The 20,354-nt window shown below is 43.0% G+C and overlaps 1 protein-coding gene across 1 annotated transcript in view; it reads right to left on the bottom strand.

The window, feature by feature from the left end:
- Positions 1-1,810: 1,810 nt before the first annotated feature.
- Positions 1,811-20,354, bottom strand: part of LOC115088538 (T-box transcription factor T-like) — a 32,184-nt gene continuing 13,640 nt past the window's right edge. The window contains exons 4-5 of the mRNA XM_029596798.1: positions 17,055-17,187; positions 1,811-6,784 (exon numbers count right to left, since the gene is read on the bottom strand). Coding sequence (XP_029452658.1) covers positions 6,520-6,784; positions 17,055-17,187 — 398 coding nt within the window. The 3' untranslated portion in view covers positions 1,811-6,519. The remainder of the gene's footprint in view (positions 6,785-17,054; positions 17,188-20,354) is intronic.

Genomic DNA, 20,354 nt, shown 5'->3' with positions numbered 1-20,354 from the left:
TGGAAATTTAAAGAAACAAAAACATTTGGAGTAGACTTAACATGAAAAAGGCCAGTTTTTACCCCCTTGCATGCTGGAACTTATTCTGCTCTCTCTCTATTCCATTGGCTATGGAAAGCAAGACTAAGTCCCTGCCAGCAGAGTAGTAAAACCAGGACTAGTCAACTTGTCCTGAAAAGCTGGAGCTAGTTGGCAAGCCTAGCCACATCATCCTGGAACACTTGCATGGTTCTCAGTCTCCTAAGACTAGCAACGGAGTTTTGGCAACCTTTAAAACTTGGCAAGGGTTGTGTGGTACCAGGAAAGGAGAAAAAAACCCAGCTTTTCTGGCGACAGCAGTAGTAGCAAGCCGCTCGAGGAGGGCAGAGAGTGTATACCTGGGGAAGAGTTAAGGAACCACCTTTAGGACTGTTGGGAGCCACATCTGACTCCCAGACCTGCACCTAAGCAAGAGGGTGGAGACACCCAGGTAGACTGGGAGGAGCCGGGGAAGTGGCCTGGTGAGGGGGCTGGACAGGAACAGGAAGAAGGAGTACTAAAGGCCAAGGGAGACATGGAGGATAGTCCAGAACCAGGGCCTATATCGATGGAGGTGGGAGAGGACTTGTGGAAACCCTGGATTGCCAAACAGGTTAGAGTCTGAAGAGGAAACTGCTGGTGGGTGGATGTAGTTGTAGTTGGGCAAGGCACAGTATTTAAGCGTCCCTCTACAAGCTCTGGTGGGTGGTGGCAGTAAGGGTTTGCTTTCCCTCGAACCAAGCCCACAGGCACTTGGATTCAGTGTTTAAACCAGAGGCAGGAGCCATGGACTAATCACTTGGTGGCTCGCTTTATGAACTACAGCTTGGCTGCTATGGAAAATGCCAGGCTGAATTTCAGAAGGGCCTGTCAGGGATGGACAGGTGGCAGGGAAGCGAGGTATTTACTTCCAGTTGTTGAGCTCTCTGCAGGATTAAAAGCACCCACTTGAGCAATGACTGAGTTCTGAAGTGGTGACACTACATAGAAGAGTTCTGCAGAGGAGAATTAGCCTACAAAGCATCAGCTGTGTTGGAACACAGGGGAGAAGGGATGACAATACATTAATAATGATATGGTGTGTTTTGCTCCTATATGAATATCCTAAACTTTATTCTAGCAAGTAAAGTAAGGTATTTTTCATAGAACTCAAAACAATTTCAATTCTATTTGGTTTATTTCCAATTCATTTTTGGAAGATCTACTGAGCCCAGCATTCTGTCATCCACAGTAGTCAGTCTGTGTCACGAGCACCCGGCCAATACCATAAGTAGATTCATTTCCTGTTTCTCACTCCCAGGTCTAACAATAGCTTTTAGTCTACTTGACTAATAATGGTTTATGGACTAGTTGCCTTGACCACATCCTCTAGCCTGATAGTGAACAGAGTGAAAAAGTAAAGTACTTTCTATTTCAGGAGTGGCCAACTCTGGTCCACAAGAGCCAAACAGGTCTGCTTTCAAGATCTCATGCATACTCATCGTGGATATTTGCATATAATGGAGGGAGGCCATGCAAATATGCCTATTGATTGTGGACAACCTGAAAACCAGATCGCTTTGTGGCTCTTGCTTTGGCCATCTCTGCACTATTTGCTTTAAATCTTCTGGTCGAGTCCCATGCTTTAGTATTAAGGTAAATAACCATCCTTATTTACCTGTTGCACCCACTCATGATTTTATAAACTTCTACCATATCGCCTTCTCAACTCTTTTGCAAGCTGAAGCACCTTAATTACATCAATAAATGAAAAGCCAAGGATTTGTTTTTTTATACAAAAATTTTAGTAATTAACTTAATACATACAAAAAAAACAGTCTGAATTGCTTTGAATACCATAACTGACATCTTCAATAGATAAATGCACTTCAAAGGACACCCGAATTGGTCTAATGGGAGTTCTTTACATAAAACTCTGCTAGTAAGTGTCAGATTTTAGAGTCCCCTTACACAAGTGTTTGGCCTTTAGTGTAATGGCAATTGTCGCTGCAAGAGGTAGTGTAGGGGCGTTAGTGTGGTGTACCACTCTCCATTGAGAGGGAGATGTATTAAAACTCTTGCACCCCTCTGACATAGGGAGAATTAAGAATCAGGCTTAGCACAGAAGTGAGGGAGGTCTGTCTCCGCCTAGAACACTTGGCAATTATGTCCCTCCACTGGGGCCTGATAGTTTGGGCAATGTGATGCCTGAAAGGAGAGAAAATTTCCAGAGCCCAGGAGGGATAAAAGCTTGGGTCTCCAGAAGAGAAGTGTTGTATGAAGAAACTGCAGTGGACCCCCAGAAAGAAGGTAGATCTTCAGAGCCATGGTGCCGCAAAGAGGATTGTCTTGAGAGGTTCCAGAGAAAAAGCAACCTGCTCCAGGAAAATCTCCAGGAGTACTGACTAAATCCAGCAACCAGAGACTCCACTAAGACGAGAGTGGAGAACTGAATAACTACAGAGCCAAAAGGTGTTGGATGGGCCCCAGGAAGGTACCTTCCCTAAGAGCTGACCTCTTTGGAGATGTGTACTATAAACTGGGAGCAGGCAAACAAAGTTCACCAGTCCACGAAAACTTAATTTGAACAGCTTTTGAATGAAAAGTGAACTTTTACGACTAGACTGGTGTACAGAAGAGTCCTGGAGAATACAACCTTATGGGCTTGAAAAGACTCCTCCCCCCACCCCCTGTGCGGAAATTGCAAGTGGTCATGGGCCCTTGCATAATCCATGGCCTTCTGTGCTCAAGAACTGACCAGGACAGGAGGTAGACCTGGTACAGATGTTGATATTAAAGGACACCAAAATTTTAGGCTTTGTTCCTTACATTTAAGAATTGTCACTTTTGCATGACACTGCAAAGAGTTTAGAATTTTGATGTAGCTGAGGGTGAGTTTGTTCTCGACTTCTAGTTCTGGTGTAGCATGATTGTATTCATGTATGCAAGGTTCACTTAGTACTTTGCTGACACAAAAGAACACCTAAAGGTGGTGAATGTGACCATCTAGCAAGCAGTTTGCACATATGGCCTGTATCTATTGTTTTAGTGTACAGTCGTTGGTTACCTCTTCAGAATTTTTCAAGAATATTTGCTTAAAAAACCCCCACAAAAACAAAAACTTTGTGAGACTTATCTTAAAATTGTCCTAAGAAAGGTCTCTCATGAGCCAACATTGGCTCGGTGTTTTAAGTAGATCTTCATCAGGGACACAAAAGAAACCATTAGCATCAGCTTTAATGACCACTGAAACAGTCGAAAAGTATTCTAAGTACTTTCTGCTATATAGAGGAATGCTAATACTACACAGTGCACAGAAGGAAATATTCAAGCCCTGACCACTTACGGTTTGGTATTAATTCTTGCATGCCAGAGTGACAATTCTCTCTGTAATGACTTCCTCTAGGGAATGCCAGCAAAACTTACTGGGTTTTAAATGCTGCGAAAGGCATAAAAAAATCCCTTATCCAATCAGCTCCTCTGATGCAACACATGACAGTCTCATGAGAATCCAAAGTGACCATCAGCTGTAGATGCAGCAAGATTTACAAAGTCACATCAACTGCTTATAGGCATTTAAAAAACTATATTCAATAAGCATGTAATAACAGTGGAAAATCATTGAAAAAGAAATTAAAAATTTGTGAACACAATGCCAAATAAATGTTATAAGCAATCAAAGCGTGCCAAGCAATCTTTTCATTTAAGCCCAATGGGGAAACAGTGTCCCATGAGAGAATCCAATACTGTTCTTATTCTAGTATCACCTTCCCACATAGGTAGCTTAATTGTTTCCAATATAGTCCAGTGCAATTGTGAGAAGCAGCGTGGGACTATTGGTGCCTGTATCTTAGTGTTAACACAGCTTTGGTGCTCATTCTAACCCAAACAGGGCAACTGGTGCATCCCACATATATCAGGTTACAGGGACACAATACACCATGTTCCTTCTGTTACAGTCTGTATGATTTTAATTGAGTCATTAGTTCAGTAAGAGAATGCTATCAGGCCTTTCCAGTATATGCCAAGGAGTACACATCACACCTTCCACAGCAAAAGAGACTAGGCACTTATTGCATATAAGCAATTTACATGGCTAAGAAAATCTCACTGCATCTATAACTGATGGTCAGTTTAGATTCTCAACCACAAATAGTATACTGGTTATTTATTACAAACACTCAATGAAAAAAAGCCTAAACCATATTTCTTTCATTGAGTGTTTGTAATAACCAGTAACCTATTTGTGGTTGATTTTTTGGTCTTTTGATCCCAGTTTACTGGAATTCAATCTTTTTGGGCAATTTCTGCAGTTTGGATTCTCACAAGACTTGTGTTGCGTCATCAATGCAGGATCTCTCATGCCAGTTGCAGCATTTAAAACCCAGTAGGTTTTGCCTGCCTTCTCAAGCAGAAGCTTTTGCAGAGAAAGAACTGACACTCTTGAGTGCATGATTTGTTAATAGTAGACAGTGTGTATTCAGGGCTTGAATATTTCCTTCGGTGCATTTTAACGACCAAATATTCGGTGCATATTTGGTGCATTTTAACGACAAATATTTCCTTCGGTGCATTTTAACGACCAAACTTCGGTGCATTTTAACGACCAAACCTGTCTTGTGTTAGCACACAAGACAGGTTTAAGATCAGTCTCACTAAGTTTTCATTTGCTTTAAAAAAAATTATTGAATTCTGAAGCAGTGACCAATGATTATACCAAAATATGCAATCTGTGCTTGCTATATGATCACATTCCCCATCTTTAGATGTGTTTTTTGTTAGTGAAGTACTAAGTGAATCTTGCATACAGGAGTGTTTTCACTTTTGGGATCTCATTTCATGATTGCAAACAGCTTATCATTTTACCAACCCTATCAATGTCCTTTTACATGATTCTTTTATTAACAGAAGACAGATTGGTATTTATAGGACAACCTTATTTATTTAGTATAATACTGCTGTCAAAAGTATTAATAAATAGTCAGTGTTTCCTCTATATCACTATCAGTTAGCATACTAACACTATGCCAGAGGCAGTAGTTTCAGTACAGCAAATCTAAAAGCTTACTGAAAAATGGACAATGCTATACCATGAGCACTATCTCCCTCTTGTGTCCTTGTCACAAATCTGAGAAGGTATGCAGCAGAATTCAGATTAAGAATCAGAGGGGTATTATGCAAGAGTTTGCCTATGGGCCCTGGAACTGAATTAAGGATCAACAATTTCTTTTATGTAGATTACCTTCTTACATCTTTACCAGAATAAGTTGAATTTGAAGCAGTGATCTGGAGGTAAGGTCTGAGGATGTGGTGAAATTATTTTCTAACACTTTCACTGCTCTTATAGCTTAATTTAGCACAGTGTTTTTCCATTTGGAATTCTATTTTCTACTCATGTCAAAAAAGGAGCATTACAAAAGCATTAAGTATGAGGCAGGGAAATGTACATTTAAGAGCATGTAGATTTCATTCCCCAATTTAAAGTGTTACATTCCCCACGACTGATAGTTTAGCAATACAGAGGTGCTCTCCATGAATGATTGTCCTGGCACATTTTAACTAATTATATACAAACTAACAAGAGTAAAAATACCATCCATGAGAGAAGAGACTTCATGGAAATGCTCCAAGTAACCTGTGTACTCACTGTCATTTTCTTTGGCAACTGGATTGCATCCAAATGTACTGCTTGAACAACTGATATAGCAACACTTAGGAAGCAATATACACAAAACTTCAAGCCTTAATAGGTAGAAAATAGTTCTAATGGACTTTAGCTGAAGGAAATGAAGTTGACAGCAAAAAACTTTAAGGGTGGGGGAGAGAAGGGGTATAAAAACCTACAAAAAGTTGCAGCTTTATGTTTACAATTAGCATAGGAAATGCTATAGTTTGCATTGTTTGAGTCCAAGTGGATCGAACATAAGCTAACTTATCAAGGCAATGCAAGAACTGGAACAATGTAATCCTATTACATTTAGAACCATTTTACTAATTTTCTTGGTTTTATCCAATTGTCATAGTGTTACCAAGATTGTCACCTGCTTTTAATCACAGACTTTCAACAAATAGCCTCTGCCAAGGCAGCTTTTCTGCATCAGCAGACAAGATTGCGACTTGTGTATCATTTGTCTACACTGCTTGTGTAATTTGTTCTTGTGACTTCAGCTGATACCCATCTTTTGACAGTAAGGTTTGCTTATGGAGATATTACTATTTCACAAACTGTTTATGCCGCCAATGTAGTCAATACAGTGGCAGAATACAAAAATACAAAGAACTTAGTGGCAGGAAGAGGAAGGGAGAAAGTCAGATTGAGCAGACCTGACAGCACAATGGGGTGGCCAAGTATTCCTCAACTGCCAACATCTTTTCTTTTGAGAAAAACAGTCTGCTCCACCAACACTAAAATGTTCATTTTCTGGGGTACATCCTTTCCAAGATACTGTTTTCATACTTCAAAAAGGCAGTCAATAGAAAGATACTGGCGCAGGAAATCAGTTTGCCTTAAAGTGTTGAGGATTACATGGAAGGTGGCGTGACTGGAGTCCATGTAGATAACAGGCGGGTGTGCACCGAGGCGTCGTACTGACTGTCAGAAATGTCAGGGGTTCCACTGTCATAAAGTGGCGATCCTGAGGAAGGTGTGGGTAGAGAGTGGGGAAGGGATGGATAGTGTGCTGCAGAACCGCGCAGGAACTGAGTGCCTAGTCCATTTGACATCGCTCCTGCTTGAGACACTGGGGTGATGGTGCTGTTACTTACAGACCACAAGCTGGGATACTGGCTGCAACAGAAGAAAAACAAAATACTGTTAGCAAACCCGACTGACAGCTGTACTTTGTCATAGCATTAGTTTAGTTTATTTCATTCTTAATATACTGCCTTTTTTGCATTAATGAAAGTAGTTTACACTAGATTAAGCCTTTAAAGTACAAAATAGTAATACAATAAAGTATTAAGAGAAAATCATATCTACAACAGCAACATTAATGATACACTCAAATTTAGAATAAGACGTAAACCATAAGGTTGTCATAAAAACAAAAATTAGACATTTAACCTATGGAAGGTAATATTCACTAGATTACATCATTTGTGTTACACCCCTATAGATCATTTGCTATTATCAAACTATCACAATGACTGGGACCGGATTTGAAAATGTGTGCCTGGTGCTTTCCAGTCTAATCTTTGCAAATAGAAGCAGACTATAGGAATATATACTGCGTATGATTTGTCCAAGACTACCAGATTGCACTTAATTACTGTAAAATTTTCTGAATACCCGAAAAAAGTTTAGTACAAGGCAGCATAGTTCAGCAATATTAAACTTCTGCAACGTATTTCACAGTGGCTTGTCAAATGCCAACTAGGCACTAAAAGTACTTACAGTATGAGAAGAGCCCATGTACAGATACATTACATTGTGCTCTCTTGCATGTTTTATTCCTCAGATGAATATGGACCTTCAGTAAACATTCCAATATAGATTTAGCACCAACAAGTTTACATAATAGTTTGTAAATACAGTCACTTAAAGATGTCTATCACCATATTGCAGTGAAGTTTCAGCACACATGACATTGTTAGAGGAGAGAAAGGTTAACCAATACTTTTAAACATCCTCTTAAAGTATCAGGCGACAAACTATGTCAATCTTGTTTTCATGCTTAATGCAACTGCAGAAAGCATGGACTCTCTGGGAGAGAATGAACCTGCAAATTCTATGCTCAAACAAGGTGATTAACCTAACCCACACTACTGAATTTTGTTTATTCCAAAATGTATTTTTTTAATTTTATATTCTACCTTTTGGCACTTCAAAGCAGATTACATTCAGGGCTTGTAATCTAAATTTGTACCTGATACAACGGAGAGTAAAGTGACTTGCCCAGGGTCACAAGGAGCAGCAGGGGGATTTGAATCCTGATTGCCCTAGTTCATAGTCCACTACTCTAACCACTAAGCTACTCCATTCCTTTTGATTTTTATTTAAACTGATCTATATTTTTGGTACAGATGTCTCGCCTGTGCTCTTCATCGAACCCCAAAAGGTTGAATTAATGACAGTTTCATTGCATGACAGGAGAAGTTTTCCTACCAGTTGGAGTTTCTCATGAGCAGGCTAAACAATGGATTGTTCTCTGGCCATACAGGAGCTCTCATAGCTGACAGCCCAGCATTACTCTAACTTCTCAGCTTGGAAAGAATCTGAAATTCAGGCTAAACACTATAAAATGAACCTAAACTAGATAAACAAGAAATCTAGATTCAACCCAAAATATCCCAGATCAACAGGATGGAGACAGTACAGAGGATAACTAAAATTGTCCATGATCTTCCTTATAAACCACTGAGTGACAAAGATCTGAACCAGCAACAAATTATGGCCCATGAGCCACATTTGGCCTGCAGAGCAAATATTTCTTGCCTGCCAAATTTTTGCCCTTGACCAAATCAGTCCACAGAATTATTATTTTTTTTTTTTTGCTCACTTGCAATGATGCTAAACACTTCAATGCTGGTGGGAATCCCAACCCCCACCGGCACAGGAAGTCCTGTTTGGAGGCATGGGCAAAGGCACAGAGAGGACAGCTGCAACCTCTGGAGGGATCACTAAGCCCTGCCAGCAGAGGACATTTGTCCTGCCAATGGTGCCGAGAAGGCTGCAATGCCGATGGGATCCTCATTACCAGACAGAAGTTGTCCTCTTAGTGAGGTGAGGGAAAGGAGGGAAGAAGGGTGAGAGGAAGGTGTGGAGAGTGGGAGGGAAAGGGGAGATAGAGAAGGACAGTATCTGACTTTAAGAATGCATGGGACAAGCTGAAGATATCTAAGAGCGGCAGGGTCTGTAAAGCTGAGCAGTTTGGAGATGAGCAGAATAGAGAGAAACTTGGCAGACAGGCTATACAGTCCATATTTCTATGTGGCTTTACCAAAGCATTTTAGAACGCCATTTGGAAGGACTCACTAGCTTGCTACCACCCATGAGACCACTACTTCCCTGAGGGCATTCAACAAGACTTTATCCAAACAGTAATGCCTGGCAAGTGAACACAGATGGCCAGATAGCCTTACGCATCTCAAAAGCCCTCTGCCCGAGATACGGCCATGGCCCTCATGAAATTTAGTCTTTACTAGTTCAGGGAGAGAGGAAGACATTTTTGTTCCAAACGTTGCCTCCGTATATCATGTGAACTAAACACAAAGCAACTGCAGCACTATTTTAGCCTCATGGGGCAAAATGCTCACGAACCCTTCTTGTAGAAAATATCAAACACAAACAAATCATCCTTCCTATAATGTTATCAGTGCTATCTTTCTGAAAAATAGGCACTGGTACTCGCTTGCAGGATGCATGATTGAGGGACCACAGGGCAAATCAAGCAGGCGGAGGAAAAAGATGCCAGCAAGAACCGCTTGAAAAAAAAAAAAAAAAGGCCCGAGTGTTATGTCTTTGTTCAAAGATGACTTAAGGACTTTTAATACTGTAAGTTCCAGCATGGAAGGCTTAAGCTAATATTAAAATTCCTGATGGCAATGTTAAATTTAATTTTTTAATTAAATTTATTTTTTAAAGAGCCTGCACTTTTTGGACCATGACTAGTGCCAATTATGGTATTAATTTTGTGTACTAATATCCTATCCTATTTCAGAATAGGATACACACACACCCATTATATTGTCAGATCTCTGACAATATAAGACCAAGGCGCACACACATGTGTGGAACAGATTTCCACTAAGCAAGAAATGCATACATGGAGAGTATTTATACAGCCATTGGGGGGCAAAGGCATACATGAACTACCAGTGAACCAGATCCCTCTATATCCAAAGTCCAGGTGAAGAGAGAAGTAGGTGGTGGTGATAGCAGCTGGCTCAGTTACCTTGGCCACGGCATGTGGCTGCCAGAGCTCCACACTCAAAGCAAGTCACATCTAGTTCCCTGTGAATACAGTTGCACTCAGCCTGGGCAGAAGACAGAGGTTGGAAGAAGAGGAGTTCAAGAGGGGAGAAGCTAGGAGGTGCTGTATACAATTTGCACAATGTCCGGCATACTGTCCATTACCATTCGCCAAGGCTCATGCTGTAACTAGAAAGAGGCATGATTGACATCACCTCTCAATGTAAATACTCCCTTAAAGTCATTAAATTATGGAGATGAGATTCTGGAAACCTGTCATTACTTTCATACAGGAGTCCCATTTTTGAAAATTGAGAGTTTAATCTCACTTCTAAATTTAGCCTCCAGAACCTCCATAAGAAGAAGAACATAAGAAAATGCCATACTGGGTCAGACCAAGGGTCCATCAAGCCCAGCATCCTGTTTCCAACAGTGGCCAATCCAGGCCATAAGAACCTGGCAAGTACCCAAAAACTACCGGTAAGTCTATTCCATGTTACCGTTGCTAGTAATAGCAGTGGCTATTTTCTAAGTCAACTTAATTAAGTTGACCTCCTGGATCTTTATACACCGTGACAGCTAGCTCCCAGTACTCTTAAGTCTTAATCTAGGTGACATGTGATGTTTGCTACCTTTGCACCTTGCTGGTAAGTTACCAAATGATTCTCACACTCAGCCACTCAGTTACCTACATTCCTAATGATTGAATCACCAACTACATTGGCTGTCCAAACCCTTGCCTCCTGGACACATGCCCCTAGAGACACCATGCATGAAGATAAAGCATCGCTTGGACAGAGTCCTAGCTATAAGGGCATTTCCTGCCACACCAAAGCAAAAGACAGGTGATCTGGCTCCTCCAAAGCAACACAAGAGGTGCTAGACTGGTTGGGACCATTCCGCTAGGTCCACTCTATATACCTGCCTCAGCAACTCCAGGACAGCCACTCTGGCCTCCAGAAATTGGACTCACTATGAGCACCAGGAGCTCTGTACTGGGTACACACATACTTCTTAGTTAATTACACATGGCACTCTGGGAAAACTGATAGAGACAGTCCAGCAGTGAGATGGGACTATTTTAATTTTGTTGAGCTGCTAAAGTTAATAGCTAAGGAGTGGATATGTCAATTTAAGGGTTTTTTTTTAAATTAAGTCTTAGGCTTCAATAGTCTTAAATTTAAGGTTTTTAAAATGTGGTTACTAGGCGACTACTTATGTTATTTGTGAATGAGCAAAAGGACTAAAATTAATCGATCACTAAAATCAGGGTTATCTTGAAGATTTTCCTCCTAATAGAGGTAAACAAAAAGTGACTAGGAAGGGTAAGAATCAAACTATTCATTAGGTGCCCAGAAACCTATATTTTAAATCTTGCAGATCACGTGACCTTTGCAAATTCAACAAATATGTGCAAATACTAACCTTTACTAGCTCACATAATTGTGTTATGGGAAAACAGACTTTGGATTAATGCTAACACTTGCAGTCAAATACTAACCTTAAAAACCTTCACACAACATAGCCAGTTTAACCCTCTTAAGAAATTCAAGACTTATGCACTTCTTCAGTAAATCCAAAAATCTTACCAATAGCACATGAAGTTTCTGCAGTCAACATTCCCTCTGCCTTCTCAGAGGACAAGCAGGATGGATAGTAGTCCTCACACATGGGTGAATCCCTAGCTACAGGTTGCTCCCCAACAGAAAAGAGGACCGACAGACACCTAACCAGATGCCAACGGGCACAACACTGGTATTATTGATACCAGAGGGGAGAGACAACCTGAACCCAAACAACGAGCCCTAGGTTGGGAGAGTTGGGTTCTACACCTCAAACAGATTCCGGAGGACAGACTGGCCGAACTTACTATCATGTCAGCCTTCCCTATCTAGACAGTAGTGGAATGTGAATGTGTGGCAAGAACTTCACATCACAGCCTTGCAGATCTCTTCCATGGGAACTGCTTGCAAGTGGGCCAATGCTGCCAAGGCTCTGACAGAATGAGCCTTGACATGACCTCCAAGATGTAGTCCCGCCTGGGCATAACAGAAGGAAATGCAATCTGCTAGCCAATTGGATATAGTCTGTTTGGAAATGGCAACACCCAACCTATTCCTATCAAAAGAAATACGTTGGGTGGACTGTCCATGGGCTTCTGTCCGCTCCAGGTAGAAGGGTAAGGTTCGCTTGCAATCCAAACTGTGCAGTGCTCATTCACCATGGTATGAATGGGGCCTGAGAAAGAAAGTTAGCAGGACGATTGACTGGTTAAGATGGAAATCAGTCACCACCTTAGGCAGGAACTTAGGGTGCCTACACAAGACCACCCTGTCATGATAACCTGGAGCTTCCAGGTCAGGTACACTTCAGGTCACAGGTATGCAGCGACTCAAAAGCTTTCATCAGCTGAGCCAATACCACGCTAAAGGTCCCAAGACAGTGGGAGGCTTTAAGGGAGGCTTCAGCTGAAGCAGGCCCTGCATGAAATTTACAACTATAGGCTGTACAGAGCTGGGTATACCAGCTACACCATGGTGATATGCGCCAATTGCACTAAGATGAACTCTAATGGAGTTAGTTTTTAAGCCAGCCTCCAAAAGGTTTAGAAGGTATTCAAGCAGTTTTTGTGTGGAGCAGGAGAATGGATCTAGGGCCTTCTGCTCACAGCACATGGAAAACCTCTACTTCAGTCCGTAGGACTTTCTAGTGGAAGGCTTTCTGGAAGCCACCAGGGCCCAAGAAACATCCTCAGAAAGATCAAGAGGTTGCAGGATTAACCTCTCAACATCCAGGTTGTTAACAGGGCCTGGAGGTTGGGATGCCACAGCCGGCCCTGATCTTGAATGATGAGATCTGGGGAAGTTCTCAGACTGATCGGTTTCTGAATGGAGCGGAAAAACAGACCTTTCTCAGCCAATGAGGGGCAATGAAACAGTCATTAATTCAAACCTTTGGAGTTCTATAAAGAGTATAGTCCCTCTGTCCTTGTGAAGCTTCAAGAGAGTCTTTGCCCCAGTGAGAATTGGAGGATATGCATATAGAAGACCCCTGCCCCAATGATGGGCAAGGGTGTCTGAGGCTGATTTGCCATCTGACTTGGACAGGGAGCAGAATCAAGGCACCTTATGGTTGTAGAGGAACGTGAACAGATCTACATCTGGGCTCCCCCAGAGGTGGAAAATCCGATTCGCTACTGTTGGTCCAGGAACCACTCGTGGAGTCTGAAGAATTGTCTCATGTAGAGCTGGTAGGCAGCGATGTGAGCAATAAGCATGGCGCCTTGAACACCTTCCTCCCAAGAACATCTAACGCTCTGTGGTCCTTATCCAGGACAGCAGGAGAGTGGGTCTGAGAGTGCTTGGCCCTCAATGGCAGATTCGACCACCACTGATTGGTGGGGCAGCTAATGCTTATCAAATCTGGCAGCCTTTTGGATTCGGTAAACCCTGTCCACCTTCTTATACATGGGAGGCACCGTGAGGGGGTGTTCCCAAATCCTCAGCAGCAACTCTAAGGATCTTGTGTACCGATCTCCTTAGGAAGCTCCACAAACTGAAGAACCTCAAACACTTTGTGCCTGGTGTCTTCTTCAGTCAAAAGCTGGAATGGGATAGCCTCAGCCATCACCTTGATAAACCCTGCAAAGGTCAAATCTTCAGGTGGGAACTTTCTGAATCCTTGAGGATTCCATCTGATCATGCCTCCAAGGGCCTAGGAACCCTCATCTTCACTGAATACCACAGGGGATGGGGCCATAGGTGCTCGGACAACATCCAGAGATGCAGGCACTGATGGAACTGGAGACTACCAGCCTAGGTGTCTCCGCTGGCCTCAGTGGAGCTTCCTCGGAGGAGCCGGCAACAGCCACCGTATCAGTATGGAGAGGCCTCTGACCTGCCGGGCACTGGTGCCATCTCGGGAACTGATGGCAGCTGGGTTGGTAAGGCACAGACAAGCACATTGAGTTTCTCCAGCAGCAGTATGAGCACAGGTGGCACTGGCTCTGGTTCCAGACCAAAGCCCTGCAGTGCCCGCTCCACTGCTAGCTAGACCTGATGCTCCAGCTCCTCATCAAATGTTGCCAATGCCAACCCTGACTAGGAGGAATGGGGTGGCCAGATCTTCCTTGGACTTGTGAGGGAGAATGGTGGATCAGAGACTGGCACCAGGACTGGTGGAGACCTTTGTGGACATCGATGGAGGTTTTGGTGCTCCTCACAATGGGGTTGCTTTGGGAGCATTGCGGCAAAAGCCTGTGCATCAACTGTGAATGGTGTTTATGCTTCTTGGTCTTCCTACGATACTCAACCCAGTCTTTCCCTGGTACTGATATAGAGGACAACTAACCTGACATCCTCGGCCTGGAGGAGATAAATGGTCTGTTTCCGGCACCCCTATCCACCGGCCACCTCAACGGACCCGCCGATATCGATTGTGTGGTGGCCATGGGTGCAGCTCCAAGATCCTCCAATGCCTTGAACTTCTTTGATCTGAAGAGGTTGTCCATCTTAAGTCTAAGCAGACATCCCTTCGGGGTCATCTAGGTGCACAAGAGGCAACCCCAGATGTCATTCAATGCACCCAGGCAGAGGATGCAAACCTCATGAGGATCAGTGATAGACATGATCATCGGGCACTGGTTGCATCTATGGAAGCCAGATGTAGTCATTTTGGGGTGAAACAAATGGGAAAAATATCGCATGATGGTGGCAGGCAGCAATGGAAGCCAGGCCCCGAGGCACCACCACCATGAGGGGAACTGACCATGATAGGAAACTTACCCACATGCCAAAAGCCCTGACTGGGAACACTCTGGGGAGGCACAGAGGGACCCGGTGACAGACTTTCGAAGAGAGATAGCCAAATGTTTTAGAGCTCAATCCAACCGCGATGCTTTTTGCCTCATGGAAAACATTTTTGTTTTTTTGCTAACAGCTCTGCGAAAAAAAAAAAAAAGACTGACGAGGGACCTCACGTGAACACATGGTAAAGGGCATGCTGGGCATGCTCAGTGTGCCTAGTCAAAGTTTCTACAAACTTTGTCATACGTTTTACACATCAGGCTCCATTTGACCATCCTGTTTGATCTCTGAGAAATTATGACAGCTCTGCTGGATGACCTTTTCAATGCTTTTTAGAGTTGGGAGTAGTTCAAAGACTGAGACAGGTAGATGTGGTTCTTTCTAAAAGAGTGAGAAGGTTGGGTACTATAGCTGTTTTAATCTGATCTTTGTAGTGAGCAAATTAATGAAATAGCTGCAGTTTCTGGAATACAACTGATTACAAGATTTGAGGCAGCATGGTTTTACCAGCGGTAGGGTTTGTCTGACAAATATGATCAATTTGTTTCACTGAGTGACCAGAGAATTGGATCAGGAGAGAATTGGATGTAGCATACTTTATTCCATTAAGGCTTTGGCATGGTTCTGCATAGACAACTTATAAAGTGATAAAGTGAACACCCTTGGTGTAGGCCTTAAAGTGATAGTTACAAACTTGAGTTAACTATTTACCACTAGTGGTGTGTTGCAGGGATCAGTCCTTTGATCCATTCTTTTAACATAAGTGATAGTGCTGAGAGGACTATCAGGAATGAAAATATGCAACAGGTAGACAGCCAGGAAGTTATTCAAAACACGAGGAATACAGCAAAAAAAGCAATTAAAACTTGAGGAATGGTCTAATCTGGCAGCCAGGTTTTAAAGTTTAACAGTCATACATTTGGGCTACAAAAACAAAAAAGGAGCATTATGGTATAGGAGGATGACATCCTATGTATGAATCAAGAGCAGAATCTGGAGCTGATCCTATCTGATTATCTCAAGGTGGCCAAACAGGTGGATAAGACAACAGCAAAAGCCAGAAATGTGCTTGAGTGCACAGGGATAAGAATGGTTAACAGAAAAAGGGGAGATATTGCCCTTGTAGAAGTCACTGGTGAGACCCAGTGGAGGTATTTGAGACAAACAATATCTGAATTTAAGAAACATGGAATCTAAGGGAGTGATGGGAATTATAAAACTAAATTGGATTGGGCAGATGGACAGAGTAGATGGGCCATACGGTCATTCTGCCATCATGTTTCTAGGAGTAATCTAAGGAAATTTGTTTAGAGGCTGATGGATATATAGAACTGCTTCCCAATGGAGGTGGAGGACAGTATCTAAAGTCAATAAAGCATGGGAAAAGTACAGGAGTATCTGAGGGATAGGTATGGACTGTAGAGCTGAGAAGTTATGAAAGGGAAGATTAGAAGGCCATATAGTCTTTCTGCTGTCATATTTGTATTTTTCTATTTGCAGTCAGTCTAAGAAAAATTATTAAACTAATGGCAACATACTAGTAAAGCTCATAGCTTTTTCTACTTTCTCAATGCCCTGCTTTAATGCTAGTTGGGTCTGTATTCTTCCAGTACAGCCACAAGCTTTGGGGTTACAAAACTGTCAACACTAATGCACCCCCTTCCTGAGCTGACAGCAGTCGGCAACTGCCATGTTGCAAGATTATCCCAATTCTGGGCCCAAGCTCTAGACATCCACAAACTAGAGTCACATCTATTCTGACATTGGCATGAAACACTAGCCGTAATATATTGTGACAAACTAATTTGAACCAACATGGGGAAAGGCTGATGTATGTTTTATTGTACACCCCCTATTACTACTACACATTTTCAGAACAGCCTGCTGTCAACTACCAATGGCCCTTCTGCTCTCCACTCCTACTGCAGTCAGGCAGGTATCAAAAATTACTAGTCTCTAGACTCAGCCAGGTCTATGAAAATTCGGCCATTGACTTCAGCCCTGAAATTTAGTGTTCCCTGAACAGAAAACCTAATTATAGAACTCTGAAAAATGTAGCTATATGTGTAAGCTGAAGAGAACTGATGGGCTAACCAAACTATTTGTTACATGTTAAGGCAAAACCTAAACCCAGCACCTTGTATCAAAGAGTGCTTCTCTGTTGGGAGACAGAACAAATCTGAGGCAGTGAACTGAAAGCAGGCCATTTATGCTGCAAGAGCACCTGTGCTCGAGAAGGATTTGTTGCCATCTGACCAGTGAATCTATAGGATATGCAAGACACATTTTACTCCCTAGTCTTAAAAACGTTAAGGATGTGCATGCTTTTCACTTATACATACCTGGAGTTGGTAGGTGTGCCAGAGTTATGGCTCATGGGTAGCATGCTGCTGTGGGTGGGCACCTGGAGACTGGACCAGTTGTCATGCGTCTGAAGCATGGACAAACAGGCAGAGGAATTATCCGAGTAGCTTGCTGCAAAATGTGCACATTGAGAGTGCAGTAAAATAAATGTTTCAACAATTTAGCAATAAACCATCGCTGCTGCCAAATAAATTATGTTAAAGTACTATTTTTTAAAAATGTTATAATACTGAATTTTAACAATGGGCTTGTTGCATATGTATTCATACACAAATTTGTTGCAAGTCAGCATTACCAGAAACCATAACCCAGTCGGCAGTTAGAAGACAGTCTAAGATATCCCTTTTAAATCAATTAAAGCATTTTAAAGTTTCTCAAAATTATTCCACCTCTTAAAAATAAGCCCAAATTGACAGATGTAATTATGAAGCACTGAAAAGGAAGATGGAGTCCACTTAAGCCAAACTACACAAAAAGCTGGAGTAACTTCTGGGGATGAGTTTTTCTAGAAGCAAGTGTGGCCCAAAATGTAAAGTAAAGTACTCATCTTAATTCTACAAATCTGTCAACAGCAATAAGGTGTAACAGAGTAAGGAAGCCAAAATCTGAAAATGGATAACTGAAGATTACAATTTAGTATAGAGGCTTTAACAGGGATCCAACATGTTAAAAATTAACAAATTTGGCAAAGCTACTCAGGAAGTGAAATTACTTCCCATAGTACCCTTGACAGAAGGCATGGGGGCAACCTGCACTGCACAGCAGTTACTACATTAAGGGGTAGATTTTAAAAGAAGCGCGATCAGCCTACTTTTGCTTGCGCATCAGACTCAAGCAAAAGTACGCTGGATTTTAGTAGATACGCGCGGAGCCGCGCGTATCCACTAAAATCCTGGATCGGCGCGCGCAAGGCTATCGATTTTGTATAGCCTGCGCGCGCCGAGCCGCGCTGCCTCCCCCCGTTCCCTCCAAGGCCGCTCCGAAATCGGAGCGGCCTCGGAGGGAACTTTCCTTTGCCCTCCCCTCACCTTACCCTCCCTTCCCCTACCTAACCCCCCCCCCCGGCCCTGTCTACACCCCCCCCTTACCTTTGTCGGGGGATTTACGCCTCCCGGAGGGAGACGTAAATCCCCGCGCGCCAGCGGGCCTGCTGCGCGCCGGGCCGCGACCTGGGGGCGGGTACGGAGGGCGCGGCCACGCCCCCGGGCCGTAGCCACGCCCCGTACCCGCCCCCAAAACGCTGCCGACACGCCCCCGCAACGCCGCGCGCTCCGGCCCCGCCCCCCGACACGCCCCCCTCCGAGAACCCCGGGACGTACGCGAGTCCCGGGGCTCTGCGCGGGCCGGGAGGCCTATGTAAAATAGGCTTCCCGGCGCGCAGGGCCCTGCTCGCGTAAATCCGCCCGGTTTTGGGCGGATTTACGCGAGCAGGGCTCTGAAAATCCGCCCTATAGGGAATAAAAATAGATTAAAAGAATAAAGCTTGCTAGGCAGACTGGATGGACCACTTGGGTCGTTTCTGCAGTCATTTATTATGTTACAAATAGGGCTTTCTGCAGTTGTATAAAATGACTAAATATCAATGACTTGCATTTGATTATAGTTTTTTTTAGTTCAATTTTAAATATCTCCTCACTACAAGAGGAGCAAAGTTGAATAAAGTTCCCACTCGGTTTTTGACAAATGAAAAGTCAAACAGATTCAGATCAAATGTCAAGCATTAAAATATTTTAATACCACTACTTGTTGATATAGACAAAGGAAGATGGGGAAAAAAATTCAGGTAGCCCAACACAAATTTTCATTTGCCTCCTCTACGTCTCCCCAGACTAACTCATTATCCAGAAAGTCCTGGCTTGATCAATCTTGGAAAAAATATCTAGCAGAGAGAAGAAACTGCAGGATACAAAAATAGTTCCTTCAAACTATACAAAATTATTCCATACAGAACCCAACATCTGCCTGTTCTAAATACTTCCTGCCAGATCTGGGAAAATATTGATCTCTGGCTCTTCATACATAAGCCGCTCTTTAAAGAAACTTTGACTCTAAAGAGACAAATCATAAACATAGGATTTTATAGCAGAATCAGGGTTAAAGGGAAATTCCCATGAATTTGAGATGCAAAACTTTAGACTAGCATGCATACAGAGTCGTTTGTATGCAAAATTTGTATTCATCCTTCCCCCTTACCTCCCCCGCCCAGCTCTTTCCCACTGGCTGGATTCTCACAGATGCACGCCCTCGTTCCACCTCCCCCTGCAATGCTTTATGCAAACTGGGCCAGACTCCCAAGTCAACCCTACAGGCACAAGTTTTGCTAGCAGCCATCAGTGGGCCACAGCTCAGCAGGATGGAGTGGGGCAGGTGGAAAGAGTAGTGGCTTCATGAACACCCCCCCCCCCCCTGCACTCTGCATCCTCTTGTGGCCGGCTACCAGGTTGTTGGTTTCCTATGATTCGGGAGCGCAGTGGGGAAGACAGGAAATCCTGCCTCAGGCGCCATCTTTGGCAGCCTTTGCCATGGAATCACAGGAAACTTGGTTTTGATTGACGCTACAAGATCCCACTTCTTTAAAACTCTTCTGAAGGGCCTTAGTTTATTCATTTATACAAGGATCACTCATTTAAAGAAACCGCTTTAGCCAACTCTAGCAGAGAAAAAGTGCTGAATTTCCCAATAAAATTTCTAACTTGCTCAAAACCTTACTCCTTGAGTGCCCCCAAACACTGATGTGCCTAGTCCATTCAAGTGCCATTCTCAACCGTGTAGAGGAGCCAGTTAGGTAAAGATGACCACTTTGAAGCCAATATTCAGTAGGCTGTTTAACGGACAAGCTATCTAGCTAAAGTCAGCCAAATAACTTGTCCTGTATATTCAAGGGTATGTTTATTCCACTAAATATACTGGACTAAACTTATCCGGATATGTGTAGCCAGATAACTAAGAAGCCTAACTGGCTATGTTCGAAGATAGTTATTTTGTTGTTTGGGTTTTTTTTGTTATCTGGTCTTGCATGGCTAAATAACTTGTTACTTATCCGGATATCTTCATGTGGCCCAATTTGCAACCTTGTACAGAAAGTTTAAAATAGGCCCTGTCTGGCTGTATATCCCCTACCCCAATATGCTGGGACCAACTGCCCCCATCCCCCGCGACCTTTCCCTGGTTCTCACTAATATAAAGTGATGCTGCCACTAAGCCCTTCCCTGCCAGTTGTAAATATGCTCAGCATCCCCCCCAGCTTCTGCCATAGACAGCTCAGGAAGCCTAAGCTA

The sequence above is a fragment of the Rhinatrema bivittatum genome, chromosome 3 (genome assembly GCF_901001135.1).
Source record: "Rhinatrema bivittatum chromosome 3, aRhiBiv1.1, whole genome shotgun sequence".
Lineage (NCBI taxonomy): Eukaryota > Metazoa > Chordata > Amphibia > Gymnophiona > Rhinatrematidae > Rhinatrema > Rhinatrema bivittatum.
The sequence above is the reverse complement of the archived record's forward strand: the minus strand, read 5'-3'. Positions and strand labels throughout refer to the sequence as shown.